This window comes from Sinocyclocheilus anshuiensis, unplaced genomic scaffold, assembly GCF_001515605.1.
Source record: "Sinocyclocheilus anshuiensis isolate Anshui unplaced genomic scaffold, SAMN03320099.WGS_v1.1 scaffold2181, whole genome shotgun sequence".
In the NCBI taxonomy this organism is placed as follows: domain Eukaryota; kingdom Metazoa; phylum Chordata; class Actinopteri; order Cypriniformes; family Cyprinidae; genus Sinocyclocheilus; species Sinocyclocheilus anshuiensis.
The window spans coordinates 483525-503281 of NW_015552262.1; the positions used below are offsets into that span (position 1 = coordinate 483525).

Genomic DNA, 19757 nt, shown 5'->3' on the forward strand with positions numbered 1-19757 from the left:
CACACCCATGCCAAACACAGATCACCTATAGCTTCCTGTTTTGGATTTCACTTCAGATGTGGTCTAACATCTTAAACGCACATGCCTGTATATTACTGTATATTACATTAGCTTGAATTGTTTTCCATGCATTTACAGCTCAAATGACAGAGTGGACAACTTTTTAGCTTGATTACAGAAGGCTTTTATGTCTGTTGTTGTGTTATGATCATATTTTATTGAATCTGTGCAGCCTTACAGTTCTGTTTAATAGCAAAATATTGTTTTTTTACGTTAAAAGCAAGGGCTGTAATCTTTATGCACTTCAGACAGTGAAAAAAATCAGTTTTTACTAAATGGTGTTTCGTCTCCACTTAGTGGTTACTCATACCTTTCTTGATTAAAGCGTGTAGTGAGTGTGTCAGAGAGCAAATGTTGGCATGTGATTTCTCATTACACAGTCAGGTACTTAATATGGTTTTAATCATTGCAGAATATCCCAATTGGTGCCACATCAAGCCTTTTATTGACTCCTAGATGCTTAATCAAATTCCCTTATTTTGGTAGCAGCTGCTTTCTGAAGACAGTTTAAAGGGAAATGCTGAACCATAGCATGTCACTAGACACCGTTTGTTTCATTAGTTACTTAGAAACAGTTTTGTTATTGATTACCAAAAACCTCCACTAATTGCCCCAGGGCATAATTAATCTTCAATGAAATTATGTAGATTTCACATTTATTTTCAAGCTGTTTTTCTTTTGTTCTTTTTATTCAAACGAATACTTTTTTGGATACTACATGTCTTCTAATAAAGCATTTTTGATTTTTCTGATTTTTTAAAATTATTATTATTATTAATTATTATTATTATTATGTGAACGCTTCCAAACACTCTCATTTTGTGTTCCATTTAAGAATAAAACATTCAAGTTTGGAAACACATGAGGGTAAATACCCCATGTTTGAGGTAATGCTAACACGAATTTTATTTTTGCTTGTACTAGCCCTTTAAGAACCGTCCACCCCTCTTTTCATTTATTTTTCAGCGGCTGATGGCGTCTCGCTGTGCTGCTGGACTGTACCACTTTCATCCGCAGAGGGGGGAACGCGAGAACTCATTAACTTCAGCACCTGGACAGCGACCGTCCCGGAAACCCTCCTCTGGTGAAACAATGCGAGCATTCAGTGGAACGATATTCCTTCAAGACACGCTTTGACAAACAATGCGAATTCCGAGACCTTTTCTTGCTGGCTAATATAGAAAGGTGGCTGTACTGCGCACCTATATCTCGCTGAAACAGCGCCAATCCCGAGGCTTCCCTTCCGTGCAGGGAGGGTGCGAGTGAAGGAAGGACAAAACGCCGCGGTTCTCTTTGTTTACATCGGAATAAAAGTGAGAATGCGACGGATTGTCCGACCGGAGCTGCCGCTGATATTGTGGATCTGGAGTGTTTATGTGAAGCTCAGCGCAGGAGCCCGTGAGTACATGAATGTGTGTGTGTATATCTATGTATGTGTGTGTGTGTGTGTGTGTGTTCAATGATCTTATTATGCGTCAGCATGTGACTCTTCATCTATTCCGTATCAACACTTTATTCCGCATATTAGGTTACACTTTCAAATAGCTTGTTGAAACAGAATAAAATAGTGTGATTTAAATAGATTATGCACACAGGTTTATTAAAAAAAAGCTCTCTGAAGTTGATTTATGCATGCCATATGGTCGTATGAGATTTCATGCTTTAATGCTCTTCTGGTTGCATGGGAGCATCATGGGAATATGAGGGTTTTGCTGATCAGTTGTCAGGCTATGTGGGTGTTTCATAAGCTTTGTTTATGATTATGAAATATTATGCTGCTCAGTTGGTGTAGTAGGTGCTTGTTTTGGCTCTCAAAAAGTTAGAGACTATCCACCTTTTCAAAGGCACCATGAATATATCACTGTAAAACAAAATCAAAGTTGTAACCTTAAGGAGTTATTTATAATTAATTTGACCCTTTAAATTACTTTTCTTGCTATAAACTCTGTAAGTGTACTCGGGCTGATTAAATAATAGTGTTGATGAATGAATGATTATGATGCACATTTATTTAGGTTTCTTGGTAGTTTGTACACTGTTCTTTTTTTCTTTCTATCTTTCTTTCTTTTTTGAGTCAAAGTCCTGCTGAAGTCAAGTATTGATGCTGTAGTCAGTTTTCCTCTGGCTATTATAGATCAGTGGCATATACTAATGGAGAATACAGGTCAAAGTTGTCTGGAAAAAAAATGGTTCTGCAACAATAACATGTAGCCTCATTTTCCACTTGGGGTAACACATTAATAAATAATACCTAAAGAGATTTGTGGACACATTGGCGCCCTTTAATATAGTATAAACTATAAAAAAGCAGAAGAAATAGGGGTGATTGAGATGGACAAGTGCTAGAACCCAAAACTGCATCACAGAAACCTGAGATGCACCGAGAGACAACGTGGAGTAGTGCGTGCCGTGTGCCACCCAAGGTGGATTAGTTTGCTGCCAGTTCACCCATCTCGGATTATTATGTAAAATTGAAATTTGATATAAATGTGAAGATTTCTACACAGACCTTGTAGGGTAATGGAATAACCTCAACTCAGATTTTTACATTGAGGCATTTTACAATCAATTCAGCATCTCTGTTGGCCAACAAAATTCTGTATAACCATCATGGCAGCATTTGCATGAGAAATGAGAGTTATCCTACACTCATCTCATAGACTACATGCAGTATAGCCAAAAGTAAAACTTTTGAACATGAGTGATCAGTGCTGCAGTTTGTACATGTAGTAAAAGTCCATTAAACTAAAGACTGATACAATACATTTAGACATCAAACAATGAATTTTATGAGGTTTTTTAAGGCAAAAATGAATTCATATGAATTTTAGGCCAATCATTATTATGGTGATATTTGTGTTCTTGATGGCAAGTTGTAAAAAGTCAGTGTTGAAATACGTTATTGGGAAAATTCAACCAAAAATTCATTTGCTCACAAATTTGTTGTTCAAATCTTTCTTTTTTTTTCATCGTCAGAACACAAAATAAGATATTTTGAGCAACACTGTGGTCCATCACAGTATGGCATTGGACCCCAACAGCATTGGACCCCATTGACTTTCATTATACGCACAAAAATCACACCATATTATAAAATATCTTATATTCCACAGAAGAGAAAAGTCATACAGGCTTGAAACACCTATTTGCAATTAAAGCATGGCTGTTTCAGATAAAATTCATCCTTATTCTGACTGGCAATAAAACATTTATGAAGCAGGCTGATTATGCTCTGTAATACAGACAGAGACTAATACGATCCCATTGAGCTCTCCCATTGGCTGTTGCAGCGCCTCTAGATCAGTAACACTGTGTTTTGTGATGCTAATGAGGAAGCTCATTTAGATTCAGGCACCTGCCATCTTGATTTGTCAAAGCGCGTGCCGCCCACTGTCATCTCACTCCTCCCCCAGTCACCAGGCGCCTCCCTTTGTCCACCGGAGATGGACACGTGTGAACAAAAGCCTGCGTGTGTTCCAAGCAATGAGGGTAAAAAGCTCACACCCACTAAACACTTCACGCTCCAGATCTGTAATGTCACACCTTCAAAGGTTTGTAAGGTTGTCGGATTGTTTTTTGCGGTTAGCTCGTCATTCATAAACAAGGTGGACATTTAGTCATGGGTTCATCATGGAAGAGGTAGAACAGTGTTTATGAGAACAGAAACAGATGAATTGTCTTTTTTGGAAAGATTTTTTTTTTAAAGATATCATATATGAAAGATTAAATTGAATTGTATCATATACATTATAAAATTGCAGTTTGCATAAAGAAAAACCCTTAAATAAATATTTATTTATTTATGTATATATTCATCATTGTGACATTATTTTAATGCTATTTAAGCACACCAGTTCTCATTACTGCAATGTAAAAAAAGCATATATATATATATATATATATGTGTGTGTGTGTGTGTGTGTGTGTATATATATATATATATATATATTATATACTGTGTATCATTTAAATGAGTAAGTATTTATTATTACATTAATACATAATGGTAGTATTTTTACTGCATTTATGCTGATGTAAATAACATTTTACAGTATTTTTACAGTTATACAGTAAATAGAAATTTTATTACAGTAATGAGAATCTAGTGAAACGATTTAAAGTGCCCCTATTATGCCCTTTCGTATATTACCTTTTATGCAGTGTGTCATGTAGCTGTATGTGAACATAAACTATCTGTAAAGTTGTGAAGCCGACAGTGCACGATAAATAAAGGTATTGTCTATCAAAAAAAAAGAGTCGGCTCGCAATTGCCTAAACGAGTCACCAGGAATTCGAATCTTATTCTGTTACTGCTCTACGTCACGAAGTAACACATTTGCATAATGTCTGCCCACATTCTACATCGCCAGCTTGCCCGCCCACAAACAGCAAAATTTCCGTCTGGTTAACATCATGTCGAGAAGACGCTGTATCCTACGCTGTGAGAGTACATTTGTTTTATCACATCTTATAATTACCAAAAACGTGTTAACACTTGACACTTACCACTGAGAAATGTCCTGCTCCAGTCGTGCTTGCGAATCAGTCTCTTGTCGATCAGCCAGTTCAACCGTTTCATAATCAGACTCCGGCTCGAATTGGCAAGGTACAATCGATACCATCTTTTCTATGTATTGACAAGTCTCCAGGGCTGTCATTCCGTCATGGCAATGGGACATGCGCTGTACGCGCTAGACCAATCCAGAGCCAATCTCTCTACGGCTCTGGACCAATCACAAAGGACTGCGCCATCTGACCAATCACAGCAGTGAGGGCTCACGGAAATGAGGGGGTTTAGAGAGACTGATTCTTTGAACTGTTTCGCACGAGTCGTTTACGAATCATTAGGAAATGAAGTAAATTTAAATACATTTTTTGAGAAAACTAACGTGTTTTTTGACCTTGCATGCATGTAAACCTGTTTTAGGAGACTCATAAAACAATATTAGCAACCTTAAAAATGGCATAATAGGGGCACTTTAAAATAATGGCAAAAAATGATAATAATTAATGTATTGTATGATGTATAATTAATATATGCATGTGTGTATGTGTATATATATATATTGTAGAAAAATGACAGTAGCATTGAACTAACAGATCAGCATGGAACTATAAATATAAATAATATAAATGTGTGTGTGTGTATTTATACAATGTGGTACTAATTTTACTGCCTTTTTAGTTATTTAAATTTTAAAAAACATTGTATTACAGTAATTTTTCTACTAAAGAATACATAAAATTACAGTAATGAGATTCTAGCAAGACATTTTAAAATATCTGAACAGATTACGAAGCTGATAATTTGGAGCAAAATGTGCTTAATTGTCATAAAAAATAATGTCACAATGCAAAAAAAACCAAAAACCTTAATGCTCCTAAAATCTGGTTAATTTTTTAAAATGCAAAATATAATTTCATTTATTTTAGAGAAATGTGACCTCAGCATGTTTTTGTGAGATTCACTTTATTATGCCTCTAGGTAAAAAGCCTTCATTTACTCCTCCGTCTAAATATCAACATGCTCTGTGAATCTGAATCACAGTTTCACGTAGGGACACATGAACGACGCAAAGCCTTCCGGCAGGACCTCCTCCCCATCCAGGCTTTGAGAGCTCATGTTTTCAATCTAATCCCAATTTATGAACAATCCCCCATTAACCCACGAACAGATGTGGTTTGGAGAGCAAGAGGAGGCAAACAAAGGCCATTTGTGATGACCTGTCAACACATTAATTCAAGATGGGGCTGCTGATTGTAGCTTCATAATTAACATCTTACACCACAAAAGGTAATTAAACATGTCGACTTAGAGCAGATGCTGGCTCAAATGAGCAGAATTCAGCCATGAGTAAAACAGCTTTTAGTGTCTTAATACTCAATTTATGGAGTTTCAATGGGACAGTCATTCCAGGGAAATTGTTTGTGCTGCACTGAAAAAAAAATCCTGTCCTTAATCATTAAAGTCCCCATGAAATCAAAATTAAAGTTTTTTGGGTGTTACTATCAATATGTTAGTCTTAAGGTTATCTATAAGGCAGTGTGCTCCAAAACAGTGACAAAATTCGCATTTAGAAGATATAAGCATTCAAAGCTTGCAGTTCGTCACTTCAGCCAAAACGGTTCAACAATGTTTTTGACGTCAAATCGTACTTCAGCTTCTCATCAAACTTTCTGTCCAATCAAATGCTCTCTAGAACCCCTACACTTTAAAATAGACGCTGAAGCCGTGGCTGAAATCGGTCACTTATCCACAGAATTAGTATTTTCTGTACAGTGAATGGCACGTAGTGCACTATATAGGGGACAGGGAACGATTCAAACAGTGTAAATATGCTTTCCATTGAGGAAAAAAAGAAGTCTGGTTTCAAAATGTATCGGAGCTATTTGAATTCTACACAAAATGCTATATTTTATAGCAATATGGATGAGATTGTGGCTGGCATACCCTGTCAAATGCGACTTTACGGAGCTCAACGGCTCTGAATGGCTCTAAGCCCAAGCTGTGATATAAACGAACACTACTGCTTGATATGTCTCGCCCTGTCTTCCTGTTTCAGTTAAAATGACGTCAACACATAGAGTAATGCTGCGTGTTTCTAAGCATTTCAGGGGACCTTTAATGTGTCTAGAAGTGTTTGCCAGCAGGTACTGTTTGTTCAGGATTGGTCAACTGCACAAGGCATTGTTGTAGCTATTGTGTTTTCATATCATTTGACAGGTAATTAGATGGATGAATGGGAATCTCACTAATGCATTCATCAAAAGAAAAAGAACACTTTTCATTAAGGTGACCCCTAAACTCTCCACTGTGGTTGCTAAGGTGTTCTTGGTGGTTGTTAGGTGCACAGTTTGATGCATCATTCATGTCTGTAGTGCAAATGGTGCATGATCAGCTACATGTTGAATACTTAAGCTTAGGGATTTTGAAAATCAAGCAACACACGGAAGTGAACAATAACTAAGTACTAATTATATAAATAAATGCTCAGCAGGAATGTTTTGTAGACTGATTGAATGATTTAAACACTACTGTCTGAACTGCCGCACATTGAAGCACTTGGTATAAAGGCCACAGGGGCAGAAACAGAAGCGTTAACACAGCAACAGAAGCTCTTTGAGAGACATACACATCATTAGTAGAGACCGATCCCAACAGACTATAATTAAAGTAAAAGGTGGTTCAACAAAATACTGACACAAGGGGGTGATCCTTTTTTTTCCAACTCAGTGATTTTGTTGGAGTTATATCTTTCGCTTGGATGTTATAAGTTGCACTGAGTAAATACAGCTGGATAAAACAAAAACTGTGTCCGTCCATCTTCCCATATATATCATTCTACCTATTCACTGTACTGTTGTTGAATCATTTTATCTATCTATCATGCTACCCATCATTCTATCCATTGTTCTATGTATTGTTTTATCTATTGTTCTATCCACCCATCTATCTATCTATTGTTCTTTTTATTGTTAGATCATTCTGTCATTCTATCCATTGTTCTTTTATCATTTTATCTGCCCCATCTGTTGTTCTGTCCATCTATCTATCAATCGATTGTTCTGGCTAAAAGCTCTGTATATCCTTCATAATCATGCTGCTATCAATCATTTAATTGTTTTAATTGTTGATTTAGTTAACCCTTTAAAGCTTTTGCGACCATTGCGACCATCAAAGTTCATCTTGACAAGTTGTTTCTAGGTACTTACTACTTTTGGCTGCACAGAAGTTCAGACCGCACACATTTTCAGCATGTTGATTGAGCTTGCTCTGTGTTGCAGGCTGCTGTATTATTGTGCTATCATCGATTTCAGATTCAACCGCTTCTAAAGCATGTCATTCAGACGGCCCCTTCCAGTCTAAGTGGGCGGTTCCTTGCCAGATTTATGCCGATAGTCAAAAGTCTGGCTTTATGAGACTTTGGGCATTGACTGTACATTGCTGGCTCAGTGACAGAGATGTTTGTCTGGCAGACTAATGGACTGTTCCTTCACTACAGTCTGAGGGGAATCCATACGAATGCTGATTAAGAATCCAAATATTTGACAACTGAAATATCTGTCCCAATACAGTCTGTCGGTGAGAGCAATATGCCTTTCAGTTTTTCTTTTCTTATTCACTCTCTCTTTCATTCTATTACTGTACCTTAAGACCGCTGCATAAAGTAATGGAGGACACGCATTAGCTCTGCTTTATAAGCTAGTGAGCTGGCTTGACTGTCTGCATCGGAACCTGTGCCAAACTGGAACGGGAAAGTGAATCTGTGGTATCAGTTTCAATCTCTCATGTCCGCTTCACTGTTGTTTAGTGCCGCAACTCATAAAAGCTGGTCTCTCATTGTACTGAAAAATGCAAGTACTTACATTACTTGGTCAGTAAAATTGAAAAGAGTTTTTGAATGAAGTCTCTTCGGCTCACCAAGGCTGCATTTATTTAGGCCTAATAAAAAAATACAGTAAAAACATTAATACTGTGAAATATTATTACAATTTAAAAGAACTGTTTCTTATTTCAAATATATTTTTGTGATGGAAAGCTGAATTTTCAGCATCATTACTCCAGTCTTCAGTGTCATGATCCTTCAGAAATCATTCTAATATGCTGATTTGCTGCTCAGAAAACATTTCTGTGACAAGTGGGAGCGGGACCGAGAGCCGTGGGAACGGAGCGAGGCCGGTGGAGTAATTTAATGTTGAAAACAGTTGTGCTGCTTAATATTTTAGTGGAAACCATTTTTAGGATGCTTTGATAAATAGAAAGTTCAAAAGAACAGAATTGATTTGAAATAGAAATCATTGAAATTTTTGAATATTGGCATTTTTATCAATACTTTTAGTAATAAATATAATATCAAAACAGTATTCTGGATTCAATACAAGTTAGGCTTGACAATATTTGTGGAATACTGTAATTAAAACATCTCTTTTTTTATTTATTCTTTTTAATCAAGGTAATTAATTTTGTGATAATCAACATTACGATAATGTCTTAAAATGCTGTCTGGGTAGGCAGCTCACTAGGTTTCTGAACAAGGTCACTAACCCTAGAAAAAGTCAATTTCATGGCTGTGACCAGCATGGACTGATTTTATCACCCATCATTCTTAGCTTTATCATGTCTTCCCCAAACACATACACACACACACACACACACACATATATATAAAAACATGTAGGAGTCTTCACACTGCTCGAACTGAAGACGAGTGAGTAGAACAGCAGCCTGAGAATATCACCCTCTTTTTTTGGAGGACGCAAGGGTTATTTTTGACACAGCCTCGACTCAGCAGACTCAGAGTCAATTTAAAGCTGTTCTTTTAGAACTGTGTGTAATGAGGTGAGAGGCAGAATAAGGACAGATCTCAGAGCAGTGAACAGACTGCTGGCTAATGTTTTACTGTGGTGAATCATAGAGTGGTGATTGAGTAGGAAAAAAGGCATTATTTGAGACATTATTTCTGCAGTTCTGTTTGGTGATTCTAGTGATGCAGATATTAATATTCCTGTGGATAAATAAAAACAGTCAATGGTTGACATACAGTAAAAGTATTGAGCTATAAAATGAACAAGGATCACTTCAGATCAGGTTCAGGTTTTGGAAGAATATGATAAGAAATGTTGAGTTCAAAATGAAATCTTCGGCTTTTGATTGTAGACTTTGGTATCATGAGAAATCTGAGAACACTATGAGATCTTGTTGAGATTATTTTAAGGTCCCATGAAATCTGTTTTATTTTCCTCTAGGGCTGTCAAAATAGCTGAAAAACTAAATTCGAATTTTGTACATAAATATGATCAAAATTCGAATTATATTCAAATTTAAAATGCATAATTTCATTTAGGGTGAAGAAAAGCTTTTGGCTTCTCTCCTGAGGCCACAAGAGGGCGCATCGAGCAAAATTTTTGGACAGCCCTATTTTCCTCCAAAATCTGATACAATTTTTCTGAATTTCATTTTAAATGGTTTATTTAAACAAAGAGGATGTCCAATCAGTTAAATTCATAAAACGTTACAATTTAATGATGTTTTATTTTTTAAGACATTCTGTTCTCTCTTTTAAAGTTTCTGCACCGTAAATAATAAAAATTGGTAAAAACTGGTCAAGTGAATGCATTAAAATGTAACAATATTACATTTTACTTTAAAAAAATGTAATTAAATGAAATGTGAACACTACCTTTAATATTTTGGCCAACAAAGTGCTGCGCAACAGTTTACAGTTAAAATTAAAACATGGATGAAAAAAATTGTTATATTGTGTGATATTCCTTAAAAAATTGTTTATAAACTGTATTATTATTGTTAGTATTCATTCTACTGTACTAATACTATATTTCTGTTATAATTAAGGGCTTTTCCCGGCTCAAAATGAGGCAAGCTGGTACCATCCTGATCATGTGCACAACTGGCTGAAACACCTCTTACACACAATGTATTTTTAGGTGTTCTAATAATTAGATAATTTAATAAAATGACAATTATCAAGTTAAATTTTGCAAAGACAAACCTGTTGAGCATTACATTAAACACAACATAACACTTTTGCAGTGTAGGTCAACATAAACATAACATTAGGTCGTTAAACACTTTCTTTATCCACTCCTTATAGTCTCCTGGTCCACATCGCTTTGAACCAATATGCATTTATCTACGTATTATAAAGTGTCTTTCTAGAAAACAAAATATTTTCTTTCTACATAAGACTATTTATAAAATTAATACTACACTTTTACTCAAATCTCGCTTCAAACCACCATTGAGTGTTTGTAATAACTTCTGATTGCGATCTAATGTGGATTTTGGTCATATAATGTTGTTGAAATAAGTTATTTGTTGCCTTTTACTCAGCTAATCGCTACATCAGCTTAGTATTTCTCATGTAAACACCATTTATTATTTATTATGAAAATACCCCAAATCTCGTGAAAATCACATACAAACCATATACTATAGTAATCGTGTGTTTATTAGCTTCATGTTTCGAGTGTAGAAACGTTTCTCTGGGTTTGTTGTGGACAGAATAGAACGTGGAAGTGTAGGGGAAGCTCGTCATAGGAAGAGACAGGGCAGGTTGTGAACATGAACATCGAATGAGCTTCCTCTGAGTCACAACAGCGATCGTGGAAGAGAAAACACAGGCAGACACTGCTGGAAGCAGCTGATGCTCGTCAGATCATGAAAATCAGTGGAAAATGAATAGAAATGATGATTCTGTGTGAAGAAATAAAGTCAACAAAGATTTCAGTATTTCTCCAAATATGCACACTTTTGGACTAAAAGCCCTTGCATGTGACTGTCTGCCTGAGTTTTGTTGACAGCCAGAGGCGTCATAATTCATATTCATAATTCATTCAGAGAACATAATTCTCGATCCAGGAAAAACGCTGTAGATTCTTTGATATAATTTCTTGATTTTGGCACTTTGTTGAGTTGAGTGTATGTGATATCATGATAGTTTCACTCTAGAAGAAGCTTTAAAAGAGGTTTTATTTGGAATATTTCTTTCATAAGTGTGATGTTTTATCCATTACAATTAGGGTCTGATAAAAGTTTTACATGTCAGTTCCACGTTATTGTAATGCAACTCAGTTCAACAGTTGACTGTAAACATAAAACAGTGAGAAAAATAGAGACGTGAAAGTCTATCAGACATCACCTCTTCACACCATCAGCTTCATGTTAGTCAATCCTATAACAGTCTTAATAAGAGATGAGGACCTGAAAGCGTTTGACCATGACAGTATTGATTGTAAAGCATTTGTCCCACAGCACTTGGACTTCAAGGGTTAGTTCACCCAAAAATAAAAACTTGTCATTAATTACTCACCCTCATGAAAACAATACGTGTTTTAAAATCAGCTGAAAATATCAAACATATTTAATATCCTCCGACTGTATGGAATCATAGTCTGAAGCTAAAAAATCGGAGTCTGTGACCATCATACACTTCGAGATTTTCTATGAAATCTGTCAACTTGACTGGCTCTGACTTTCGGCAACTAGCGTTGACTTATCCAAACTGTAAATTGCAGAAAATCGGGGTAAAAATTGTGTAGCCTTAAGAGAGATGAACATTCTATGTCCTGCGTCATCCGCACTACATGCATGCATTGTGGTACTCTCGTGAACGTGCATCGAAGACTGAAATGGAAGAGAAGAAATTGTTGAATAAAGTCATTATTTTTGTTTTCTTTGCGCACAAAAAGTATTATCATAGCTTCATAAAATTAAGGTTGAACCGTTGATGTCACATAGACTATTTTAAACGTGGTAGTTACGTTGCTGTCTATGGTGGGTCAGAAAGCTCTCAGATTTCATCAAAAATATCTTTAATGACAGAATTTTCATTTTTGTGTGAACTATCCCTTTCAGTGCAATGGCGTCTTATTGCACGTTATACCATTTCAATAAAAGCATTTAGTTGGTTTTTCAGAATAAAAAGCATTAGACAAATGAAAAGGACACATGCAAGACAGTGTTGATGAACAAAAGGCATGTTGTTTTTCTTTTGAGTAAGAGAGAAGTGAAGTGAACTGTGCTGAATCATGAATGTAAAACGCTCTGCTGCTCTTCAAAATGAATGCTAAAATAAGTTCTTCCCTATTTAATGACTCAAATGCTCAAATGAGGCACCTCACCTTGTTTTATGTTTGATCTTATAAATTTGCATGTGTATATATATATATATAATATTTAAGCACAGTTTCATGGTCAATAACATATTTTATATATTTTCAATTTTTCACATTTTTTTTTAATACACTGACCGTTCTGGTGAAAGTTAGCAAAACATTTGCAACTATTTTTGTTGTTCCACACTTGTTCTAGTTCTATGACACTAGCAAATTTTCAGTGGAGAATAAATTGATATTTGCAATTTTAGCCGTTTGTTGTTAGGACTGTCCTAAATGAAGCGACCAGGTGGCTTTCCATTTCTCCTATTACCTCCATTTCTCATCTACGTGCTGTAGAGCTCGTATCAGTGATCTGAGTCATATTAAACAGCACCTGAGGCTGAAGAGAGAGATCAGTGCTGAATCCATGAGAATCTGAGGCTCTCCGGGTAAATGAAAGGTTAATCCCAGGAGAGGATCACGATCAATATATGAGCACTCCGGTGTTCGATCAAAGAATATCCTCCGAGCAATCGCCCTCTCGCTCTAATTATAGCGTTCATATGCATTCACCATCGCTGCACTAGAGTTTAGGGATTAATGGAGGGGTTTTTCTTTTAATATGGGCACTTTTGTTTTGTTTCTGTTGATTTGTAGAAAATAAACTCTTACAACATACTTCACTTGTATGCATCACATGTGAATTCTGAGTTTTCATTTTTTTCTGAATGTAATAAACATGCCAGTGTCATTTCTACCAAATCTCAGGTGATTTATTGTGTTACATTCAATGATATATTGAAATATCACTATTCATATTCTATTGATTTTATCTTGTCACATGTATCATATATGTCTCTTAAGTTCTGACCCTGTTGTCTTCTTTGTAAAAAAGTACATTAGCTTTTAAAAAACATTTATTAGTTAGGAAAATTGTGTTTTTGAGATGGAAATGACGCCATAACCGTTCTCCTTTGGGTGCTTATTGACATGAGAATGATGGTCAGCATGTCTCATGCTGATTAAATTAATCAGTGCATTTCCGTTTACTGGTAAATATACCGTATACTTGACGTCATCACATCTGGTTGAAGGTCAACACTGCAAATATGCTTTGTGACATTTACGTGATCTCTGAAGGCTTCAGTAGATGTAGAACACCATGTCATAACAGCATCGGCACATCCTCTCACAGCAGGAAATAATCACTCACGTCTGTATGTGAAACCCATCTGCTGCATGATGACTCACTGAAATTTTTTGCACTGCTTTTGTTCATGCAGCATTTTACATGTTTGTATTTGACTGGGTTACAGTTTACTGCTACTGATTGTTTAAGTCTCTCAAAGTAGTTCACATGTATGCTGTATATGCATATGTATCACTTAATCTAGTCTGTGAAACACAAAAAAGATATTTTGAAAAGTCAGTGGGATCCAGTGTAGTTTGGACCGCTGTGTTGTTCAAAATATCTTCTGTGTTCTGCAGAAGAAAAAAATCCTGCACTATTTGTGTACTATTATAATATTTATTACATTTTTAGCATTATTATATTTAGCATTTATTTTGAATTTTTTTTTTATTTTAGTATTTTTTTTATATATATTTAGGTTTTTATTTTAGTAATTTTTAAAGTTTAAATTTTCCATGTATTTAATTTAATTTTTTATTGGTATTCAGCTTTATTTAACTATTAATTTAATAGTTTTAGTTAACAATTACAAACCTGCAGTAGACCTGGTACACTCTAAAAAATGCTGGGTTGTTTCAACCCAATGTTGGGTCAAATATGGACTAAACCAACTGTTGGGTTAAATTTTTGTTACATTTTTAAATTAAATTTTTAACCCAACAGTTGTATATATATATATATAATATTTAAGCACAGTTTCATGGTCAATAACATATTTTATATATTTTCAATTTTTCACATTTTTTTTTAATACACTGACCGTTCTGGTGAAAGTTAGCAAAACATTTGCAACTATTTTTGTTGTTCCACACTTGTTCTAGTTCTATGACACTAGCAAATTTTCAGTGGAGAATAAATTGATATTTGCAATTTTAGCCGTTTGTTGTTAGGACTGTCCTAAATGAAGCGACCAGGTGGCTTTCCATTTCTCCTATTACCTCCATTTCTCATCTACGTGCTGTAGAGCTCGTATCAGTGATCTGAGTCATATTAAACAGCACCTGAGGCTGAAGAGAGAGATCAGTGCTGAATCCATGAGAATCTGAGGCTCTCCGGGTAAATGAAAGGTTAATCCCAGGAGAGGATCACGATCAATATATGAGCACTCCGGTGTTCGATCAAAGAATATCCTCCGAGCAATCGCCCTCTCGCTCTAATTATAGCGTTCATATGCATTCACCATCGCTGCACTAGAGTTTAGGGATTAATGGAGGGGTTTTTCTTTTAATATGGGCACTTTTGTTTTGTTTCTGTTGATTTGTAGAAAATAAACTCTTACAACATACTTCACTTGTATGCATCACATGTGAATTCTGAGTTTTCATTTTTTTCTGAATGTAATAAACATGCCAGTGTCATTTCTACCAAATCTCAGGTGATTTATTGTGTTACATTCAATGATATATTGAAATATCACTATTCATATTCTATTGATTTTATCTTGTCACATGTATCATATATGTCTCTTAAGTTCTGACCCTGTTGTCTTCTTTGTAAAAAAGTACATTAGCTTTTAAAAAACATTTATTAGTTAGGAAAATTGTGTTTTTGAGATGGAAATGACGCCATAACCGTTCTCCTTTGGGTGCTTATTGACATGAGAATGATGGTCTTGAAACAACCCAGCATTTTTTAGAGTGTATGGATGAAATCCAATGATCAATAGTTTTTCTTGGTATTATTCACAGCCATTCATTTGCCCCACTGCTGGTCATAAATATGAATGTGTGGTCATGAACATGAAAAATTTATGTAACTAAAACTGATGAATGCATTGATCAATTTTAACATTTCACCATTTTAAATGGTTTGCATTAACACTGTAAATCTTGAGGCACATAAACAGAGACTCATTGTTGAGAGAGGAATACTCAGACCCTGGCCTTGAATCTCGCCTCCTCTCGCTTGATAAATTGGGTTACGAGGAGCCTATTTCAACTCTGCAGACTGACCGCACCCTCAGCGGCCAGATACACGAAGGACCTTTCAGTGAGAAACGTGCTCCACTTCTGAAAGGTTTCTGCATCTCAAACCTTGGCTTTCAAACAAACCTTGAATTTGCTAGGTTGAGATGCTGAGTTACTTTCGGATAGTGTTTTCATGTATAATGCACAGGGATAGAAATCATTTCAAGTAGATTCATTCTGACTGATCTAAATGTGGTTAAAAAGACACCAGTAAACAGAACACCAATTATAAAAACTGCATGCAATGTCAGGATGTACTAAAGAGGAGATCTACAACATAATGTCGACATCAATGCAGTACTGCCGTTGCATTTTACAGAAACTCAGTGATATTAAATGAATGCTCTATCAGAAGCATCTTTGGCAAACGTATGAATGACTGTGTTGTTCTATAATTGTAATGCACAGTATGTTTAGAAATATTTCAGACATATGTTTATCTGTTTTTTTTATTTTTCAGAGAGTTGTGATGAGGTGTTGGCTTCACCCCTTCCTTACAGCGCCTTCACCAGCTCCTCCGTGATGGCAGTTGATTTTGGCGCTGGCTATGCAAAACTCAACAGGAGAGTAGGTGAGGATGAACTCTGCGGATGTGTTTCGAATTGAATACTAAGTGTACTGCATAGTACATACTACAGTTCAAAAGTTTGGGACCGATAAGCTGTTTTAATGTTTTTGAAAGAAGTCTCACCAAGGCTGCATTTATTTGATTAAAAATACAGTAAAAACAGTAATATTATGAAATATTATTACAATTGAAAATAACTTTTTTTCTATTTGAATATATTTAAAAATGTAATATATTCCTGTGATGAAAAGCTGAATTTTCAGCATCATTACTCCAGTCTTCAGTGTCACGTGATCCTTCAGAAATCATTCTAATATGCTGATTTCCTGCATTTGCTGACACATTTCTTATTATTATTATTGATGTTAAAAATAGTTCATTTTCACTTCATATTTTTCTGGAAACTGTGCTGCATTTTTTCCGGATTTCTTGATAAACAGGAAAGTTCAAAAGAGCATAATTTCTTTGGAATTGAAATCTTTTGTAAGATTACAAAATTACAAATAAACTTATGAATGGAAGTGTACACTGTCTACTACCCTACTATTAAAAAAATTGTATGTGAAATATTCTGCGTTGTTGTCACATGACCTTAATTAGTTGCCAGTGCTGTCTATTTATAATTTCAATAAAATAGTAGTTAATTTGCATGCAAACAGTTGCATTTTTTTCCCAATTTTGTTTAAAAATGTCCTGCTTTATGGCAATATGATCAAATAATAAGCCACAATGGTAAAAACAATGCTTGCAATCATCTCCAGCTTCATTCATTACTCTGGAAGTGTAACATCAAGTGTACAGGTCAGTAAATGCATAAAGAAATTATGCATACTGCAGAAATTGTAATAGTACGGCTATTCTGAACAGCCTGTATGCCACTGGCATGTCCGCTATATGTCTCTCCTCATTGGTTGACATTTAGACAGAGATGTGAGGTGTGATTACTGCAGATAAAGTATAAAGGATGCATTAGGATTTGCTTAGATTGCAAAATGGAGAAAAACATCTCTATAGATCATAATGAATTTTAAGGCACATTCTGGCTTGTGCTTTGTCTTTCTAAGGCAATGGAGGATGGTCACCGTTAGACTCCGACAGGTACCAGTGGCTACAAGTGGACCTCAGGGCCAGGAAACAGATCACTGCCATAGCAACACAGGGCAGATACAGCAGCTCTGATTGGACGAAACACTACAGGCTCCTCTACAGTGACACAGAAAGTACCTGGAAGGCGTATCGGCAGGACAGCAACATATGGGTGAGCTTACAGGGACAACTGTGATTTGTAGCTCAGGGAGTAAATATTGTTTTTGGGTTACCAAATCTGACAGTAACAGCTGCTGCCGTGTCATACAAAAACTCACATGAACCACATTAGCCAAAAGTGAAACTTTTCTAAGACTTTGGACCGTAAAACGTTAATAATCTGCTTTCGTTTTAAATGAAGTAAGTTCAAGTCTTTTGAGAAATAAAAATAGACACATGTGAGACATTAAGAGTATAGAGCAACCTAAAACTACTGAAATTGTTATTGAAAAAAGCCTGTGGTATAAAGCTACAAAAGTTAATGTAGATAGTGTCATTCAGAAAGTTTGTTCTTGATGAGAAAGGCTTGAAACTGTTTGATTTCTGAGCATAGTTCGGGACATTTTTGAGGTGTCTTCTGAATGTCTGAGACACATAATTCTTAAGAAGAAATCTTATGAAGGCTTATGCAAAAGTCTCTTGTTTTAATCACATTGCTCCATGAGAAACGATTGAGAAGTCTCCACTGGTTCTCCATTTCATCTCATTGCTCTCTAAGCATTTGGGGATTTTATTTTACATTTTCAAAGGCTAACATCATGCATACTTTTGTCTGTGGTAATGCAATGCGCCATGACACATTACTGCACACATAATTTCCTCCTTGCATTTTTTTCCTGAAATACTCAATAACAGTGCTTATGAAAATAAATGAAGATGCAAAGGCAGTTCTCCTGAAAATACGTTCAAAGAGGCTGTTGTATTGATCTGTGTATGCAAGTAATGGAGTGTCTCACTCAACGGAGGAGGTTTTCTCGATGCCTTTATAAAGTGTGCTTCCCTTCTTTCTGCCTCAGACATTTTCAGCTAACTGGAACTCAGAGCGGGCAGTGCGCCATGAACTTCAGCACCCTTTTGTGGCCCAATATGTGCGTTTCATCCCACTGGACTGGAGTGAGGAGGGGAGAATTGGGCTGAGAGTGGAGCTCTATGGCTGCGCTTACTGTGAGTCTTGTGGAAGTGATCCGTAATGTATCTTTCACTGATTTTAAAGGGATCTTTTTTTTCTTCTTTTTTTTTTACATTGTAATAATTTTAACCCTTTCATTACCTAACTTCTTTGTGCATTGCTTACTTTGTTGTTTGGTCCAATATAGTTGCATTATTCTTCAACAATAGGCTCTTTTATATACAATACATTATACACATGAAATGTTTATTTCAAGATCAATGACAATTCTGCAAAATATTCTTGATATGGCCCCTTTAAAAGCAAATATGTTTAGTTTCACCACTGTTGCATCATAAACTTGGCTTTAATGGAGAAAGTGTCAGAAGGCTGAGGAAGACTTCATATGTTTGTTTGAGACTAAGCCATATTCCTGCATTCAGGGGCGGATGTTATCAGCTTTGATGGCCAGGGAGTGATTTCCTATCGATTTAGACAGAAAAAGATGAAGATCTTGAAGGACGTGATCTCACTGAAGTTTAAGACCACTAAAGGAGACGGCATTCTGCTGCACGGAGAGGGACAACAGGGCGATTATATCACTCTAGAGCTGCAGCGAGCCAAACTACTGCTGCAGATCAACCTGGGTAAAAGATTTAACTCAAAGAGTGACAGCGACACACTACCGTTCAAATGTTTGGCAGATTTTTTTTTTTTACTAGAAATTAATACTTTAATTCAACAAGGAAGTATTAAATTGCTAAAAAGTAGCAGTAAAAACATTTATAATGTTGCAAAGATTTCTATTTCAAATACATGCTGTTCTTTTGAACTTTCTGTTCATCAAATCATAAACAAAATATTTTCATAAAATAGTTTCCACAAAAATTATGAAGCAGCTCATCTGTTTTCAACATTGATAATAACAAGAAGTGTTTCTTGAGCAGCAAATCAGCATATTAGAATGATTTCTGAAGGATCATGTGACACTGAAGACTGGAGTAATGATGCTGAAAATTCAGCTTTGATCACAGGAATATATTACATTTTAAAATATATTCACATAGAAACAGGTATTTTGAATTGTAATAATATTTCTCAATTTTGCTGTTTTTACTGTATTTTTGATCAAATAAATTAGAGACTTCTTTCAAAAAA

The 19757-nt window shown here is 35.7% G+C and overlaps 1 protein-coding gene across 1 annotated transcript in view; it reads left to right on the top strand.

The window, feature by feature from the left end:
- Positions 1-19757, top strand: part of LOC107663527 (contactin-associated protein-like 2) — a 47754-nt gene that overhangs the window by 3020 nt on the left and 24977 nt on the right. Inside the window, exons 2-6 of the mRNA XM_016453759.1 lie at positions 1027-1458; positions 16298-16408; positions 17470-17663; positions 18508-18655; positions 19043-19246. Of these exons, the coding sequence (XP_016309245.1) occupies positions 1380-1458; positions 16298-16408; positions 17470-17663; positions 18508-18655; positions 19043-19246 (736 nt within the window). The 5' untranslated portion in view covers positions 1027-1379. The remainder of the gene's footprint in view (positions 1-1026; positions 1459-16297; positions 16409-17469; positions 17664-18507; positions 18656-19042; positions 19247-19757) is intronic.